The 17,316-nt window shown below is 36.2% G+C and overlaps 1 protein-coding gene across 1 annotated transcript; it reads left to right on the top strand.

Annotated features, from left to right (window-relative positions):
* The first annotated feature begins 264 nt into the window (after positions 1 to 264).
* On the top strand, positions 265 to 4,182 carry LOC307011812 (uncharacterized protein). The gene is made up of 3 exons (XM_079637824.1): positions 265 to 775; positions 1,557 to 2,655; positions 3,011 to 4,182. The coding sequence occupies exons 2-3, from the start codon at positions 1,610 to 1,612 to the stop codon at positions 3,198 to 3,200; spliced, it is 1,236 nt and encodes a 411-aa protein (XP_079493950.1). The 5' UTR covers positions 265 to 775; positions 1,557 to 1,609; the 3' UTR covers positions 3,201 to 4,182.
* The last annotated feature ends 13,134 nt before the right edge of the window (positions 4,183 to 17,316 follow it).

The raw sequence follows: 17,316 nt of genomic DNA, 5'->3' as shown, positions 1-17,316 counted from the left end.
GGTCATTGTTTTTTTTTTTTTTTTTCATACTTTCCTATCATGGTTAAAAGGCAAAAGATATTCTTTAAACTGATGGCAGTTAAGCTCCATCCACAAAGAAATTGAGTTCAAGTCCCGGGTCATGTTTTTTTTTGTTTTTTGTTTTTTCATACTTTTGGGATTTTGACGACAGGTCCCGGGTCATCGTTTTTTTTTTTTTTTTTCATACTTTCCTATCATGGTTAAAAGGCAAAAGATATTCTTTAAACTGATGGCAGTTGTTACGACCCGTGAGGTCTGTGTATGTGTGTGTGTCGCGTGCGCTCTTTTTCTCTCCCTCTCCTGCAGGTGTCTGGAGGTTGACGCAGATAATCCCGCAGCTGAAGCTGATCAACGGAAATCAGCGAGGTGTATAAACAGGGCCAGTGAAGTGCTCTGGGAAAGAGATCCCTCTTCCTTGTTGACGTCTGTGTGGCTCACTGGATTGGAATTGCTGTGTGGACTATTGAGATCGGCTGGGTGCAGCTGATCGAGATCTCTTTATTTTTCCCTTGAAGTCTGTGTGGATTACTAAACGTTGACTACTGTGTGAATTGCTGTGTGAACTAGATCGGCTGGGTGCAGCTGATCGTGATCTTTGCCTTGTGCCGTCTCCGTTGAGCCAGCTGACGGGCCAGTGTTTGTGATCAGCTGGAGAGGTGTGGTGAGCAGCGGGTTGTCCTCGTCTCGTGTGTATTGCATCTGCGCGGCGGGAGCCGTGGGGACTGTCTGTGTGTTGTGTTGTTATATTTTTCTAGTAAGCGTCTTTGTTAGTTAATCAATAAATGCACAAACTTGACACCTGTTTCGAGTCATCCTTTGAGTTTTCCATCCTGGGTATATTTATTTGTTTGTCCCAAAAAACCCCTAGACAAGCCAGGGACGTAACAAAAGTGGGGGCTCGTCCGGGATTTTTGGAAAACTGGGATGCTTGTTTCATGTGACATGTTGTGGATCAGGTTTTTAAACCTGATGGTATATTCGTGATTTATTTCGGTGTAGGCTAGGTATAGCTATAGCATATGTATATTTTGTTTTGGTTGTTTATGGTGATTGATGTTTCCCTGAGTAAAACTTCCACTTGAACTGCTTCCTCAGCTTAGCGTAGGGTAGTGTCCAGCTAGGCTGAAATAGTCTTTCCATCGGGCACTAGTTTATTATTTTGCATTTTTTATTTTTGGAAGCAAATCCTGGGCGGAGACTACGTTCTCCAAAGGGGGCTGGCGTTTCAGGGTTTCGACCGCTGATGTTTTGCCTGTAAGTCGCCTCGAGCCCGGCACGCTTCTGAAGATAGATAGGTAAGTTTGGTGAGGCAGGTGCTGAGGAGGTTTGTTTTGTGGAGGGGAAGGGGTGATATTGAGTCATTGAGTTATACTATGTCAATTTAATTAGTTGTTTTTCAAGTGGTTTTGTCATGGCAGCGTTTGATTTAAAGGCGTTTGTGTCTTTTCCAGAATTTAACCAGCTGGATAAATGCAAGAAAATTGAACTTCATGATATTGCAAACTATTATGAGATTTCTGTATCCGCTTCTCTAGGGAGAGCTGAACTTAAAGCGGTGGTCTTGAACGGACTCATCAGTAAAGGGGTTATGGCATTACCGGTACCTCTGAGTGATTTTGATCCAGAGCTGAGTGTGAGGGGGGACCAACTTGCTCTAGGGACCCCCACTGGTCAACAGAGGATACAGACAGGTAAGCCTGTAACAATGCCCAAATATGTGCCATCTTCAACTGAGTCATCCCCAGGTTCTATGGAGGATGGCCGGTTAAAAGTTCGTTTGTTGCGGCTTCAAATAGAGAAGGAAGAAAAGGAAAGAAATTTCCAACTCCATCGAGAATTGGAATTAAAGAAACAAGACGGAGAAATAGCATTTAAAATAAGACAACTCGAACTGCAGGCAAATATTGATACTGCTCGCCCTGTTACTCCTGCCAGTGTGTCTCCACAGTCTGCCAGTGGGTATGATGTAAGTAAATATATTTCTCTCGTGCCTGTTTTTCGCGAGACTGAAGTGGAAGCTTATTTTGGGGCATTTGAACGTGTTGCTGGAGCTTTGCGCTGGCCTAAAGAGGTGTGGGCCATTTTACTACAGTGTAAATTAAGCGGTAAGGCCCAGGAAGCATGTGCAGCACTGTCAGTTGAGGATGGGTTAAATTATGACCATGTTAAGAGTGCTATTATGAGAGCTTTCGAGTTAGTACCGGAAGCATATCGACAGCGTTTTCGTAGCTTACGGAAAACTCATGATCAGACATTTACAGACTTTGCTCGTGAAAAGGGTATTCTCTTTGATAGATGGTGCACGGCATGTAAAGCAGATGATGTGGCCTCTGTACGTGAACTTATCTTGCTTGAGGAGTTTAAAAACTGTTTGCCAGAACGTACTGCGGTTTATCTAGGTGAACAAAAGATTGTTTCCTTGCAACAGGCAGCCATATTTGCAGATGAGTTTGCGCTTCTGCATAAGTCCACCTTTATTGAGCGAGATGCCCCTCCACGAGCGGGCCTTCAAAAGTCTGAACAGCTAGCTCATAATTCTCCTGACAGTCGTCCCAGAATAGCTTCCATTCAAAAGGCAGACAGAGTATGTTTCTTTTGTCGAAAACCTGGACATCTAATTGCTGAGTGCAGGGCGTGGAAGGGTCCGCAACCTAGTCCAACGTAAAAACAACCAAAGGGGGGTTGATTAAAATGTCTCCCCAGCCCCAGAGGCTGGAACCAGAGATGTGTGAGACTGATGATTGTTTTAAACCTTTTATTTTTGAAGGTTTTGTTTCTCTGAGGAGGGTGTGTCCCATGATGATCCTGTCAGCTGCAAAGTGGATGGGGTCGAAAAAGTGACGGCTATATTATCTCTACCGACTCCTACCACTAGACGTGAGCTTAGGCGTTTTTTAGGAATGGCGGGATATTATAGATGTTTTTGCCAAAATTTCTCTGTGGTAGTTGCTCCACTCACTAGACTGTGTAGTCCTTTGGTACCTTTTAGGTGGGATGATGGGTGTGATCAGGCCTTTGAGGCTGCCAAGTCTCTTCTTTGCAGTGCACCTGTGTTGGCGGCGCCCAATTTTTACCAACCGTTTTACTTAGAAGTTGATGCTAGTGCAACTGGAGCTGGGGCGGTGCTGATGCAGCGAGGGGAGGGAGACATGTGTAAACCTTTGTTATTTTTCAACTAAGTTCAAGAAACACCAGCTGAACTATTCCACCATAAAGGAGGAGACATTGGCCATGCTCCTTGCTCTACAGCACTTTGAAGTGTATGTAGGTTCAAGTTTCTTGCCAGTCACTGTTTACACAGATCATAACCCTATTGTTTTTCTAGCCCGCATGAACAACACTAACCAACGGTTGATGCGTTGGGCCCTTCTTGCTCAAGGCTACAACTTGCATATTAAACATAAAAGGGGAGCAGACAACATCTTGGCTGATGCCCTATCCCGTGGGTAAGACTAAAATTCTTTAACATATAAGGGATAAACTTTTATGTGTTCTAAGATACACACTATATAAGTTTGTTCTTATGGGTGGGGGTGTTACGACCCGTGAGGTCTGTGTATGTGTGTGTGTCGCGTGCGCTCTTTTTCTCTCCCTCTCCTGCAGGTGTCTGGAGGTTGACGCAGATAATCCCGCAGCTGAAGCTGATCAACGGAAATCAGCGAGGTGTATAAACAGGGCCAGTGAAGTGCTCTGGGAAAGAGATCCCTCTTCCTTGTTGACGTCTGTGTGGCTCACTGGATTGGAATTGCTGTGTGGACTATTGAGATCGGCTGGGTGCAGCTGATCGAGATCTCTTTATTTTTCCCTTGAAGTCTGTGTGGATTACTAAACGTTGACTACTGTGTGAATTGCTGTGTGAACTAGATCGGCTGGGTGCAGCTGATCGTGATCTTTGCCTTGTGCCGTCTCCGTTGAGCCAGCTGACGGGCCAGTGTTTGTGATCAGCTGGAGAGGTGTGGTGAGCAGCGGGTTGTCCTCGTCTCGTGTGTATTGCATCTGCGCGGCGGGAGCCGTGGGGACTGTCTGTGTGTTGTGTTGTTATATTTTTCTAGTAAGCGTCTTTGTTAGTTAATCAATAAATGCACAAACTTGACACCTGTTTCGAGTCATCCTTTGAGTTTTCCATCCTGGGTATATTTATTTGTTTGTCCCAAAAAACCCCTAGACAAGCCAGGGACGTAACAGCAGTTAAGCTCCATCCACAAAAAAATTGAGTTCAAGTCCCGGGTCATGTTTTTTTCATTTTTTTTTTTCATACTTTTGGGATTTTGACGACAGGTCCCGGGTCATCGTTTTTTTTTTTTTTTTTCATACTTTCCTATCATGGTTAAAAGGCAAAATATATTCTTTAAACTGATGGCAGTTAAGCTCCATCCACAAAGAAATTGAGTTCAAGTCCCGGGTCATGTTTTTTTTTGTTTTTTTGTTTTTTCATACTTTTGGGATTTTGACGACAGGTCCCGGGTCATCGTTTTTTTTTTTTTTTCATACTTTCCTATCATGGTTAAAAGGCAAAATATATTCTTTAAACTGATGGCAGTTAAGCTCCATCCACAAAGAAATTGAGTTCAAGTCCCGGGTCATGTTTTTTTTTGTTTTTTTGTTTTTTCATACTTTTGGGATTTTGACGACAGGTCCGGGTCATCGTTTTTTTTTTTTTTTTTCATACTTTCCTATCATGGTTAAAAGGCAAAAGATATTCTTTAAACTGATGGCAGTTAAGCTCCATCCACAAGAAAATTGAGTTCAAGTCCCGGGTCATGTTTTTTTGTTTTTTTTTTCTCATACTTTTGGGATTTTGACGACAGGTCCCGGGTCATCGTTTTTTTTTTTTTTTTCATACTTTCCTATCATGGTTAAAAGGCAAAATATATTCTTTAAACTGATGGCAGTTAAGCTCCATCCACAAAAAAATTGAGTTCAAGTCCCGGGTCATGTTTTTTTTTTTTCATACTTTTGGGATTTTGACGACAGGTCCCGGGTCATCGTTTTTTTTTTTTTTTTCATACTTTCCTATCATGGTTAAAAGGCAAAAGATATTCTTTAAACTGATGGCAGTTAAGCTCCATCCACAAAGAAATTGAGTTCAAGTCCCGGGTCATGTTTTTTTTTGTTTTTTGTTTTTTCATACTTTTGGGATTTTGACGACAGGTCCCGGGTCATCGTTTTTTTTTTTTTTTTCATACTTTCCTATCATGGTTAAAAGGCAAAATATATTCTTTAAACTGATGGCAGTTAAGCTCCATCCACAAAAAAATTGAGTTCAAGTCCTGGGTCATGTTTTTTTTTTTTTTTTTTCTCATACTTTTGGGATTTTGACGACAGGTCCCGGGTCATCGTTTTTTGTTTTTTTTTGTTTTTTCATACTTTTGGGATTTTGACGACAGGTCCCGGGTCATGGTTTTTTTTTTTTTTTTTCATACTTTCCTATCATGGTTAAAAGGCAAAATATATTCTTTAAACTGATGGCAGTTAAGCTCCATCCACAAAGAAATGGAGTTCAAGTCCCGGGTCATGTTTTTTTTTGTTTTTTTGTTTTTTCATACTTTTGGGATTTTGACGACAGGTCCCGGGTCATCGTTTTTTTTTTTTTTTCATACTTTCCTATCATGGTTAAAAGGCAAAATATATTCTTTAAACTGATGGCAGTTAAGCTCCATCCACAAAGAAATTGAGTTCAAGTGCCGGGTCATGTTTTTTTTTTTTACATACTTTTGGGATTTTGACGACAGGTCCAAGGTCATCGTTTTTTTTTTTTTTTTCATACTTTCCTATCATGGTTAAAAGGCAAAAGATATTCTTTAAACTGATGGCAGTTAAGCTCCATCCACAAAGAAATGGAGTTCAAGTCCCGGGTCATGTTTTTGTTTTTTCATACTTTTGGGATTTTGACGACAGGTCCCGGGTCATCGTTTTTTTTTTTTTTTTCATACTTTCCTATCATGGTTAAAAGGCAAAAGATATTCTTTAAACTGATGGCAGTTAACCTCCATCCACAAAGAAATTGAGTTCAAGTCCCGGGTCATGTTTTTTTTTGGTTTTTGTTTTTTCATACTTTTGGGATTTTGACGACAGGTCCCGGGTCATCGTTTTTTTTTTTTTTTTCATACTTTCCTATCATGGTTAAAAGGCAAAATATATTCTTTAAACTGATGGCAGTTAAGCTCCATCCACAAAAAAATGTAGTTCAAGTCCCGGGTCATGTTTTTTTTTTTTTTTTTTTCATACTTTTGGGATTTTGACGACAGGTCCCGGGTCATCGTTTTTTTTTTTTTTTTCATACTTTCCTATCATGGTTAAAAGGCAAAAGATATTCTTTAAACTGATGGCAGTTAAGCTCCATCCACAAAGAAATGGAGTTCAAGTCCCGGGTCATGTTTTTTTTTTTTCATACTTTTGGGATTTTGACGACAGGTCATCGTTTTTTTTTTTTTTTTCATACTTTCCTATCATGGTTAAAAGGCAAAATATATTCTTTAAACTGATGGCAGTTAAGCTCCATCCACAAAGAAATTGAGTTCAAGTCCCGGGTCATGTTTTTTTTTTGTTTTTTTGTTTTTTCATACTTTTGGGATTTTGACGACAGGTCCCGGGTCATCGTTTTTTTTTTTTTTTTTTTTTTTTTTCATACTTTCCTATCATTGTTAAAAGGCAAAAGATATTCTTTTAACTGATGGCAGTTAAGCTCCATCCACAAAAAAATTGAGTTCAAGTCCCGGGTCATGTTTTTTTTTGTTTTTTGTTTTTTCATACTTTTGGGATTTTGACGACAGGTCCCGGGTCATCGTTTTTTTTTTTTTTTTTTTCATACTTTCCTATCATTGTTAAAAGGCAAAAGATATTCTTTAAACTGATGGCAGTTAAGCTCCATCCACAAAAAAATTGAGTTCAAGTCCCAGGTCATGTTTTTTTTTTTTTTTTTTCATACTTTCCTATCATGGTTAAAAGGCAAAAGATATTCTTTAAACTGATGGCAGTTAAGCTCCATCCACAAAGAAATTGAGTTCAAGTCCCGGGTCATGTTTTTTTTTGTTTTTTTGTTTTTTCATACTTTTGGGATTTTGACGACAGGTCCCGGGTCATCGTTTTTTTTTTTTTTTCATACTTTCCTATCATGGTTAAAAGGCAAAAGATATTCTTTAAACTGATGGCAGTTAAGCTCCATCCACAAAAAAATTGAGTTCAAGTCCCGGGTCATGTTTTTTTTTTTCATACTTTTGGGATTTTGACGACAGGTCCCGGGTCATCGTTTTTTTTTTTTTTTTCATACTTTCCTATCATGGTTAAAAGGCAAAATATATTCTTTAAACTGATGGCAGTTAAGCTCCATCCACAAAAAAATTTAGTTCAAGTCCCGGGTCATGTTTTTTTTTTTCATACTTTTGGGATTTTGACGACAGGTCCCGGGTCATCGTTTTTTTTTTTTCTTTCATACTTTCCTATCATGGTTAAAAGGCAAAAGATATTCTTTAAACTGATGGCAGTTAAGCTCCATCCACAAAGAAATGGAGTTCAAGTCCCGGGTCATGTTTTTTTTTGTTTTTTTGTTTTTTCATACTTTTGGGATTTTGACGACAGGTCCCGGGTCATCGTTTTTTTTTTTTTTTCATACTTTCCTATCATGGTTAAAAGGCAAAAGATATTCTTTAAACTGATGGCAGTTAAGCTCCATCCACAAAAAAATTGAGTTCAAGTCCCGGGTCATGTTTTTTTTTTTTTCATACTTTTGGGATTTTGACGACAGGTCCCCGGGTCATCGTTTTTTTTTTTTTTTCATACTTTCCTATCATTGTTAAAAGGCAAAAGATATTCTTTAAACTGATGGCAGTTAAGCTCCATCCACAAAGAAATGGAGTTCAAGTCCCGGGTCATGTTTTTTTTTTTTCATACTTTTGACGACAGGTCCCGGGTCATGTTTTTTTTTTTTTTTTTTAATACTTTCCTATCATGGTTAAAAGGCAAAAGATATTATTTAAACTGATGGCAGTTAAGCTCCATCCACAAAAAAATTGAGTTCAAGTCCCGGGTCATGTTTTTTTTTTTTTTTTTTTTCATACTTTTGGGATTTTGACGACAGGTCCCGGGTCATCGTTTTTTGTTTTTTTTCATACTTTCCTATCATGGTTAAAAGGCAAAAGATATTCTTTAAACTGATGGCAGTTAAGCTCCATCCACAAAGAAATTGAGTTCAAGTCCCGGGTCATGTTTTTTTTTGTTTTTTTGTTTTTTCATACTTTTGGGATTTTGACGACAGGTCCCGGGTCATCGTTTTTTTTTTTTTTTAATACTTTCCTATCATGGTTAAAAGGCAAAATATATTCTTTAAAATGATGGCAGTTAAGCTCCATCCACAAAAAAATTGAGTTCAAGTCCTGGGTCATGTTTTTTTTTTTTCATACTTTTGGGATTTTGACGACAGGTCCCGGGTCATCGTTTTTTTTTTTTTTTTTATACTTTCCTATCATGGTTAAAAGGCAAAATATATTCTTTAAACTGATGGCAGTTAAGCTCCATCCACAAAGAAATTGAGTTCAAGTCCCGGGTCATGTTTTTTTTTGTTTTTTTGTTTTTTCATACTTTTGGGATTTTGACGACAGGTCCCGGGTCATCGTTTTTTTTTTTTTTTCATACTTTCCTATCATGGTTAAAAGGCAAAAGATATTCTTTAAACTGATGGCAGTTAAGCTCCATCCACAAAAAAATTGAGTTCAAGTCCCGGGTCATGTTTTTTTTTTTCATACTTTTGGGATTTTGACGACAGGTCCCGGGTCATCGTTTTTTTTTTTTTTTTCATACTTTCCTATCATGGTTAAAAGGCAAAATATATTCTTTAAACTGATGGCAGTTAAGCTCCATCCACAAAGAAATTGAGTTCAAGTCCCGGGTCATGTTTTTTTTTGTTTTTTTGTTTTTTCATACTTTTGGGATTTTGACGACAGGTCCCGGGTCATCGTTTTTTTTTTTTTTTTCATACTTTCCTATCATGGTTAAAAGGCAAAATATATTCTTTAAACTGATGGCAGTTAAGCTCCATCCACAAAGAAATTGAGTTCAAGTCCCGGGTCATGTTTTTTTTTGTTTTTTTGTTTTTTCATACCTTTGGGATTTTGACGACAGGTCCCGGGTCATCGTTTTTTTTTTTTTTTTTTTTTTTTTCATACTTTCCTATCATTGTTAAAAGGCAAAAGATATTCTTTAAACTGATGGCAGTTAAGCTCCATCCACAAAGAAATTGAGTTCAAGTCCCGGGTCATGGTTTTTTTTGTTTTGTTGTTTTCTCATACTTTTGGGATTTTGACGACAGGTCCCGGGTCATCGTTTTTTTTTTTTTTTTTTTTTTTTTTCATACTTTCCTATCATTGTTAAAAGGCAAAAGATATTCTTTAAACTGATGGCAGTTAAGCTCCATCCACAAAGAAATTGAGTTCAAGTCCCGGGTCATGGTTTTTTTTGTTTTGTTGTTTTCTCATACTTTTGGGATTTTGACGACAGGTCCCGGGTCATCGTTTTTTTTTTTTTTTTCATACTTTCCTATCATGGTTAAAAGGCAAAATATATTCTTTAAACTGATGGCAGTTAAGCTCCATCCACAAAAAAATTTAGTTCAAGTCCCGGGTCATGTTTTTTTTTTTCATACTTTTGGGATTTTGACGACAGGTCCCGGGTCATCGTTTTTTTTTTTTCTTTCATACTTTCCTATCATGGTTAAAAGGCAAAAGATATTCTTTAAACTGATGGCAGTTAAGCTCCATCCACAAAGAAATTGAGTTCAAGTCCCGGGTCATGTTTTTTTTTTGTTTTTTTGTTTTTTCATACTTTTGGGATTTTGACGACAGGTCCCGGGTCATCGTTTTTTTTTTTTTTTTCATACTTTCCTATCATTGTTAAAAGGCAAAAGATATTCTTTAAACTGATGGCAGTTAAGCTCCATCCACAAAGAAATGGAGTTCAAGTCCCGGGTCATGTTTTTTTTTTTTCATACTTTTGGGATTTTGACGACAGGTCCCGGGTCATCGTTATTTTTTTTTTTTCATACTTTCCTATCATGGTTAAAAGGCAAAAGATATTCTTTAAACTGATGGCAGTTAAGCTCCATCCACAAAGAAATTGAGTTCAAGTCCCGGGTCATGTTTTTTTTTGTTTTTTTGTTTTTTCATACTTTTGGGATTTTGACGACAGGTCCCGGGTCATCGTTTTTTTTTTTTTTTCATACTTTCCTATCATGGTTAAAAGGCAAAAGATATTCTTTAAACTGATGGCAGTTAAGCTCCATCCACAAAAAAATTGAGTTCAAGTCCCGGGTCATGTTTTTTTTTTTTTCATACTTTTGGGATTTTGACGACAGGTCCCCGGGTCATCGTTTTTTTTTTTTTTTCATACTTTCCTATCATTGTTAAAAGGCAAAAGATATTCTTTAAACTGATGGCAGTTAAGCTCCATCCACAAAGAAATGGAGTTCAAGTCCCGGGTCATGTTTTTTTTTTTTCATACTTTTGACGACAGGTCCCGGGTCATGTTTTTTTTTTTTTTTTTTTATACTTTCCTATCATGGTTAAAAGGCAAAAGATATTATTTAAACTGATGGCAGTTAAGCTCCATCCACAAAAAAATTGAGTTCAAGTCCCGGGTCATGTTTTTTTTTTTTTTTTTTTTCATACTTTTGGGATTTTGACGACAGGTCCCGGGTCATCGTTTTTTGTTTTTTTTCATACTTTCCTATCATGGTTAAAAGGCAAAAGATATTCTTTAAACTGATGGCAGTTAAGCTCCATCCACAAAGAAATTGAGTTCAAGTCCCGGGTCATGTTTTTTTTTGTTTTTTTGTTTTTTCATACTTTTGGGATTTTGACGACAGGTCCCGGGTCATCGTTTTTTTTTTTTTTTAATACTTTCCTATCATGGTTAAAAGGCAAAATATATTCTTTAAAATGATGGCAGTTAAGCTCCATCCACAAAAAAATTGAGTTCAAGTCCCGGGTCATGTTTTTTTTTTTCATACTTTTGGGATTTTGACGACAGGTCCCGGGTCATCGTTTTTTTTTTTTTTTTCATACTTTCCTATCATGGTTAAAAGGCAAAATATATTCTTTAAACTGATGGCAGTTAAGCTCCATCCACAAAGAAATTGAGTTCAAGTCCCGGGTCATGTTTTTTTTTGTTTTTTTGTTTTTTCATACTTTTGGGATTTTGACGACAGGTCCCGGGTCATCGTTTTTTTTTTTTTTTCATACTTTCCTATCATGGTTAAAAGGCAAAATATATTCTTTAAACTGATGGCAGTTAAGCTCCATCCACAAAGAAATTGAGTTCAAGTCCCGGGTCATGTTTTTTTTTGTTTTTTTGTTTTTTCATACTTTTGGGATTTTGACGACAGGTCCCGGGTCATCGTTTTTTTTTTTTTTTTTCATACTTTCCTATCATGGTTAAAAGGCAAAAGATATTCTTTAAACTGATGGCAGTTAAGCTCCATCCACAAAAAAATTGAGTTCAAGTCCCGGGTCATGTTTTTTTTTTTTCATACTTTTGGGATTTTGACGACAGGTACCGGGTCATCGTTTTTTTTTTTTTTTTTCATACTTTCCTATCATGGTTAAAAGGCAAAAGATATTCTTTAAACTGATGGCAGTTAAGCTCCATCCACAAAGAAATTGAGTTCAAGTCCCGGGTCATGGTTTTTTTTGTTTTGTTGTTTTTTCATACTTTTGGGATTTTGACGACAGGTCCCGGGTCATCGTTTTTTTTTTTTTTTTCATACTTTCCTATCATGGTTAAAAGGCAAAATATATTCTTTAAACTGATGGCAGTTAAGCTCCATCCACAAAGAAATTGAGTTCAAGTCCCGGGTCATGTTTTTTTTTGTTTTTTTGTTTTTTCATACTTTTGGGATTTTGACGACAGGTCCCGGGTCATCGTTTTTTTTTTTTTTTTCATACTTTCCTATCATGGTTAAAAGGCAAAATATATTCTTTAAACTGATGGCAGTTAAGCTCCATCCACAAAGAAATTGAGTTCAAGTCCCGGGTCATGTTTTTTTTTGTTTTTTTGTTTTTTCATACCTTTGGGATTTTGACGACAGGTCCCGGGTCATCGTTTTTTTTTTTTTTTTTTTTTTTTTCATACTTTCCTATCATTGTTAAAAGGCAAAAGATATTCTTTAAACTGATGGCAGTTAAGCTCCATCCACAAAGAAATTGAGTTCAAGTCCCGGGTCATGGTTTTTTTTGTTTTGTTGTTTTCTCATACTTTTGGGATTTTGACGACAGGTCCCGGGTCATCGTTTTTTTTTTTTTTTTTTTTTTTTTTCATACTTTCCTATCATTGTTAAAAGGCAAAAGATATTCTTTAAACTGATGGCAGTTAAGCTCCATCCACAAAGAAATTGAGTTCAAGTCCCGGGTCATGGTTTTTTTTGTTTTGTTGTTTTCTCATACTTTTGGGATTTTGACGACAGGTCCCGGGTCATCTTTTTTTTTTTTTTTTCATACTTTCCTATCATGGTTAAAAGGCAAAAGATATTCTTTAAACTGATGGCAGTTAAGCTCCATCCACAAAAAAATTGAGTTCAAGTCCCGGGTCATGTTTTTTTTTGTTTTTTGTTTTTTCATACTTTTGGGATTTTGACGACAGGTCCCGGGTCATCGTTTTTTTTTTTTTTTTCATACTTTCCTATCATGGTTAAAAGGCAAAATATATTCTTTAAACTGATGGCAGTTAAGCTCCATCCACAAAAAAATTGAGTTCAAGTCCCGGGTCATGTTTTTTTTTTTTTTTTTTTTCATACTTTTGGGATTTTGACGACAGGTCCCGGGTCATCGTTTTTTTTTTTTTTTTCATACTTTCCTATCATGGTTAAAAGGCAAAATATATTCTTTAAACTGATGGCAGTTAAGCTCCATCCACAAAAAAATTGAGTTCAAGTCCCGGGTCATGTTTTTTTTTGTTTTTTTGTTTTTTCATACTTTTGGGATTTTGACGACAGGTCCCGGGTCATCGTTTTTTTTTTTTTTTTTTTTTTTTTTCATACTTTCCTATCATGGTTAAAAGGCAAAAGATATTCTTTAAACTGATGGCAGTTAAGCTCCATCCACAAAGAAATTGAGTTCAAGTCCCGTGTCATGTTTTTTTTTGTTTTTTGTTTTTTCATACTTTTGGGATTTTGACGACAGGTCCCGGGTCATCGTTTTTTTTTTTTTTTTCATACTTTCCTATCATGGTTAAAAGGCAAAATATATTCTTTAAACTGATGGCAGTTAAGCTCCATCCACAAAAAAATTGAGTTCAAGTCCCGGGTCATGTTTTTTTTTAGTTTTTTTGTTTTTTCATACTTTTGGGATTTTGACGACAGGTCCCGGGTCATCGTTTTTTTTTTTTTTTTCATACTTTCCTATCATTGTTAAAAGGCAAAAGATATTCTTTAAACTGATGGCAGTTAAGCTCCATCCACAAAAAAATTGAGTTCAAGTCCCGGGTCATGTTTTTTTTTTTCATACTTTTGGGATTTTGACGACAGGTCCCGGGTCATCGTTTTTTTTTTTTTTTTTTTTTTTTTTCATACTTTCCTATCATTGTTAAAAGGCAAAAGATATTATTTTAACTGATGGCAGTTAAGCTCCATCCACAAAGAAATTGAGTTCAAGTCCCGGGTCATGGTTTTTTTTGTTTTGTTGTTTTCTCATACTTTTGGGATTTTGACGACAGGTCCCGGGTCATCGTTTTTTTTTTTTTTTTTTTTTTTTTCATACTTTCCTATCATTGTTAAAAGGCAAAAGATATTCTTTAAACTGATGGCAGTTAAGCTCCATCCACAAAGAAATTGAGTTCAAGTCCCGGGTCATGGTTTTTTTTGTTTTGTTGTTTTCTCATACTTTTGGGATTTTGACGACAGGTCCCGGGTCATCGTTTTTTTTTTTTTTTTTTTTTTTTTTCATACTTTCCTATCATTGTTAAAAGGCAAAAGATATTCTTTAAACTGATGGCAGTTAAGCTCCATCCACAAAGAAATTGAGTTCAAGTCCCGGGTCATGGTTTTTTTTGTTTTGTTGTTTTCTCATACTTTTGGGATTTTGACGACAGGTCCCGGGTCATCGTTTTTTTTTTTTTTTTCATACTTTCCTATCATGGTTAAAAGGCAAAAGATATTCTTTAAACTGATGGCAGTTAAGCTCCATCCACAAAAAAATTGAGTTCAAGTCCCGGGTCATGTTTTTTTTTTTTTTTTTCTCATACTTTTGGGATTTTGACGACAGGTCCCGGGTCATCGTTTTTTTTTTTTTTTTTCATACTTTCCTATCATGGTTAAAAGGCAAAAGATATTCTTTAAACTGATGGCAGTTAAGCTCCATCCACAAAAAAATTGAGTTCAAGTCCCGGGTCATGTTTTTTTTTTTTTTTTTTTCATACTTTTGGGATTTTGACGACAGGTCCCGGGTCATCGTTTTTTTTTTTTTTTTCATACTTTCCTATCATGGTTAAAAGGCAAAAGATATTCTTTAAACTGATGGCAGTTAAGCTCCATCCACAAAGAAATTGAGTTCAAGTCCCGTGTCATGTTTTTTTTTGTTTTTTGTTTTTTCATACTTTTGGGATTTTGACGACAGGTCCCGGGTCATCGTTTTTTTTTTTTTTTTCATACTTTCCTATCATGGTTAAAAGGCAAAATATATTCTTTAAACTGATGGCAGTTAAGCTCCATCCACAAAAAAATTGAGTTCAAGTCCCGGGTCATGTTTTTTTTTAGTTTTTTTGTTTTTTCATACTTTTGGGATTTTGACGACAGGTCCCGGGTCATCGTTTTTTTTTTTTTTTTCATACTTTCCTATCATTGTTAAAAGGCAAAAGATATTCTTTAAACTGATGGCAGTTAAGCTCCATCCACAAAAAAATTTAGTTCAAGTCCCGGGTCATGTTTTTTTTTTTCATACTTTTGGGATTTTGACGACAGGTCCCGGGTCATCGTTTTTTTTTTTTTTTTTTTTTTTTTTCATACTTTCCTATCATTGTTAAAAGGCAAAAGATATTATTTTAACTGATGGCAGTTAAGCTCCATCCACAAAGAAATTGAGTTCAAGTCCCGGGTCATGGTTTTTTTTGTTTTGTTGTTTTCTCATACTTTTGGGATTTTGACGACAGGTCCCGGGTCATCGTTTTTTTTTTTTTTTTCATACTTTCCTATCATGGTTAAAAGGCAAAAGATATTCTTTAAACTGATGGCAGTTAAGCTCCATCCACAAAAAAATTGAGTTCAAGTCCCGGGTCATGTTTTTTTTTTTTTTTTTCTCATACTTTTGGGATTTTGACGACAGGTCCCGGGTCATCGTTTTTTTTTTTTTTTTTCATACTTTCCTATCATGGTTAAAAGGCAAAATATATTCTTTAAACTGATGGCAGTTAAGCTCCATCCACAAAGAAATTGAGTTCAAGTCCCGGGTCATGTTTTTTTTTGTTTTTTTGTTTTTTCATACTTTTGGGATTTTGACGACAGGTCCCGGGTCATGTTTTTTTTTTTCATACTTTTGGGATTTTGACGACAGGTCCCGGGTCATCGTTTTTTTTTTTTTTTTTCATACTTTCCTATCATGGTTAAAAGGCAAAAGATATTCTTTAAACTGATGGCAGTTAAGCTCCATCCACAAAGAAATTGAGTTCAAGTCCCGGGTCATGTTTTTTTTTGTTTTTTGTTTTTTCATACTTTTGGGATTTTGACGACAGGTCCCGGGTCATCGTTTTTTTTTTTTTTTTTTTTTTTTCATACTTTCCTATCATGGTTAAAAGGCAAAAGATATTCTTTAAACTGATGGCAGTTAAGCTCCATCCACAAAGAAATGGAGTTCAAGTCCCGGGTCATGTTTTTTTTTTTCATACTTTTGGGATTTTGACGACAGGTCCCGGGTCATCGTTTTTTTTTTTTTTCATACTTTCCTATCATGGTTAAAAGGCAAAATATATTCTTTAAACTGATGGCAGTTAAGCTCCATCCACAAAAAAATTGAGTTCAAGTCCCGGGTCATGTTTTTTTTTTTTCTTTTCTCATACTTTTGGGATTTTGACGACAGGTCCCGGGTCATCGTTTTTTTTTTTTTTTTCATACTTTCCTATCATGGTTAAAAGGCAAAATATATTCTTTAAACTGATGGCAGTTAAGCTCCATCCACAAAAAAATTGAGTTCAAGTCCCGGGTCATGTTTTTTTTTTTTTTTTTTTCATACTTTTGGGATTTTGACGACAGGTCCCGGGTCATCGTTTTTTTTTTTTTTTTTCATACTTTCCTATCATGGTTAAAAGGCAAAAGATATTCTTTAAACTGATGGCAGTTAAGCTACATCCACAAAAAAATTGAGTTCAAGTCCCGGGTCATGTTTTTTTTTGTTTTTTTGTTTTTTCATACTTTTGGGATTTTGACGACAGGTCCCGGGTCATCGTTTTTTTTTTTTTTTCATACTTTCCTTTCATGGTTAAAAGGCAAAATATATTCTTTAAACTGATGGCAGTTAAGCTCCATCCACAAAAAAATTTAGTTCAAGTCCCGGGTCATGTTTTTTTTTTTTTTTTTCATACTTTTGGGATTTTGACGACAGGTCCCGGGTCATCGTTTTTTTTTTGATTTTTTTCATACTTTCCTATCATGGTTAAAAGGCAAAAGATATTCTTTAAACTGATGGCAGTTAAGCTCCATCCACAATGAAATGGAGTTCAAGTCCCGGGTCATGTTTTTTTTTTTTCATACTTTTGGGATTTTGACGACAGGTCCCGGGTCATCGTTTTTTTTTTTTTTTCATACTTTCCTATCATGGTTAAAAGGCAAAAGATATTCTTTAAACTGATGGCAGTTAAGCTCCATCCACAAAGAAATTGAGTTCAAGTCCCGGGTCATGTTTTTTTTTTTTTTTTTTTTTTCTATACTTTTGGGATTTTGACGACAGGTCCCGGGTCATCGTTTTTTTTTTTGTTGTTTTTTTTTTTCATACTTTCCTATCATTGTTAAAAGGCAAAAGATATTCTTTTAACTGATGGCAGTTAAGCTCCATCCACAAAGAAATTGAGTTCAAGTCCCGGGTCATGGTTTTTTTTGTTTTGTTGTTTTCTCATACTTTTGGGATTTTGACGACAGGTCCCGGGTCATCGGTTTTTTTTTTTTTCCATACTTTCCTATCATTGTTAAAAGGCAAAAGATATTCTTTAAACTGATGGCAGTTAAGCTCCATCCACAAAGAAATTGAGTTCAAGTCCCGGGTCATGTTTTTTTTTGGTTTTTGTTTTCTCATACTTTTGGGATTTTGACGACAGGTCCCGGGTCAT

The sequence above is a fragment of the Phoxinus phoxinus genome (assembly GCF_949152265.1).
Source record: "Phoxinus phoxinus genome assembly, chromosome: 15".
NCBI classification, from domain to species: Eukaryota; Metazoa; Chordata; class Actinopteri; order Cypriniformes; family Leuciscidae; genus Phoxinus; species Phoxinus phoxinus.
The sequence above is the reverse complement of the archived record's forward strand: the minus strand, read 5'-3'. Positions and strand labels throughout refer to the sequence as shown.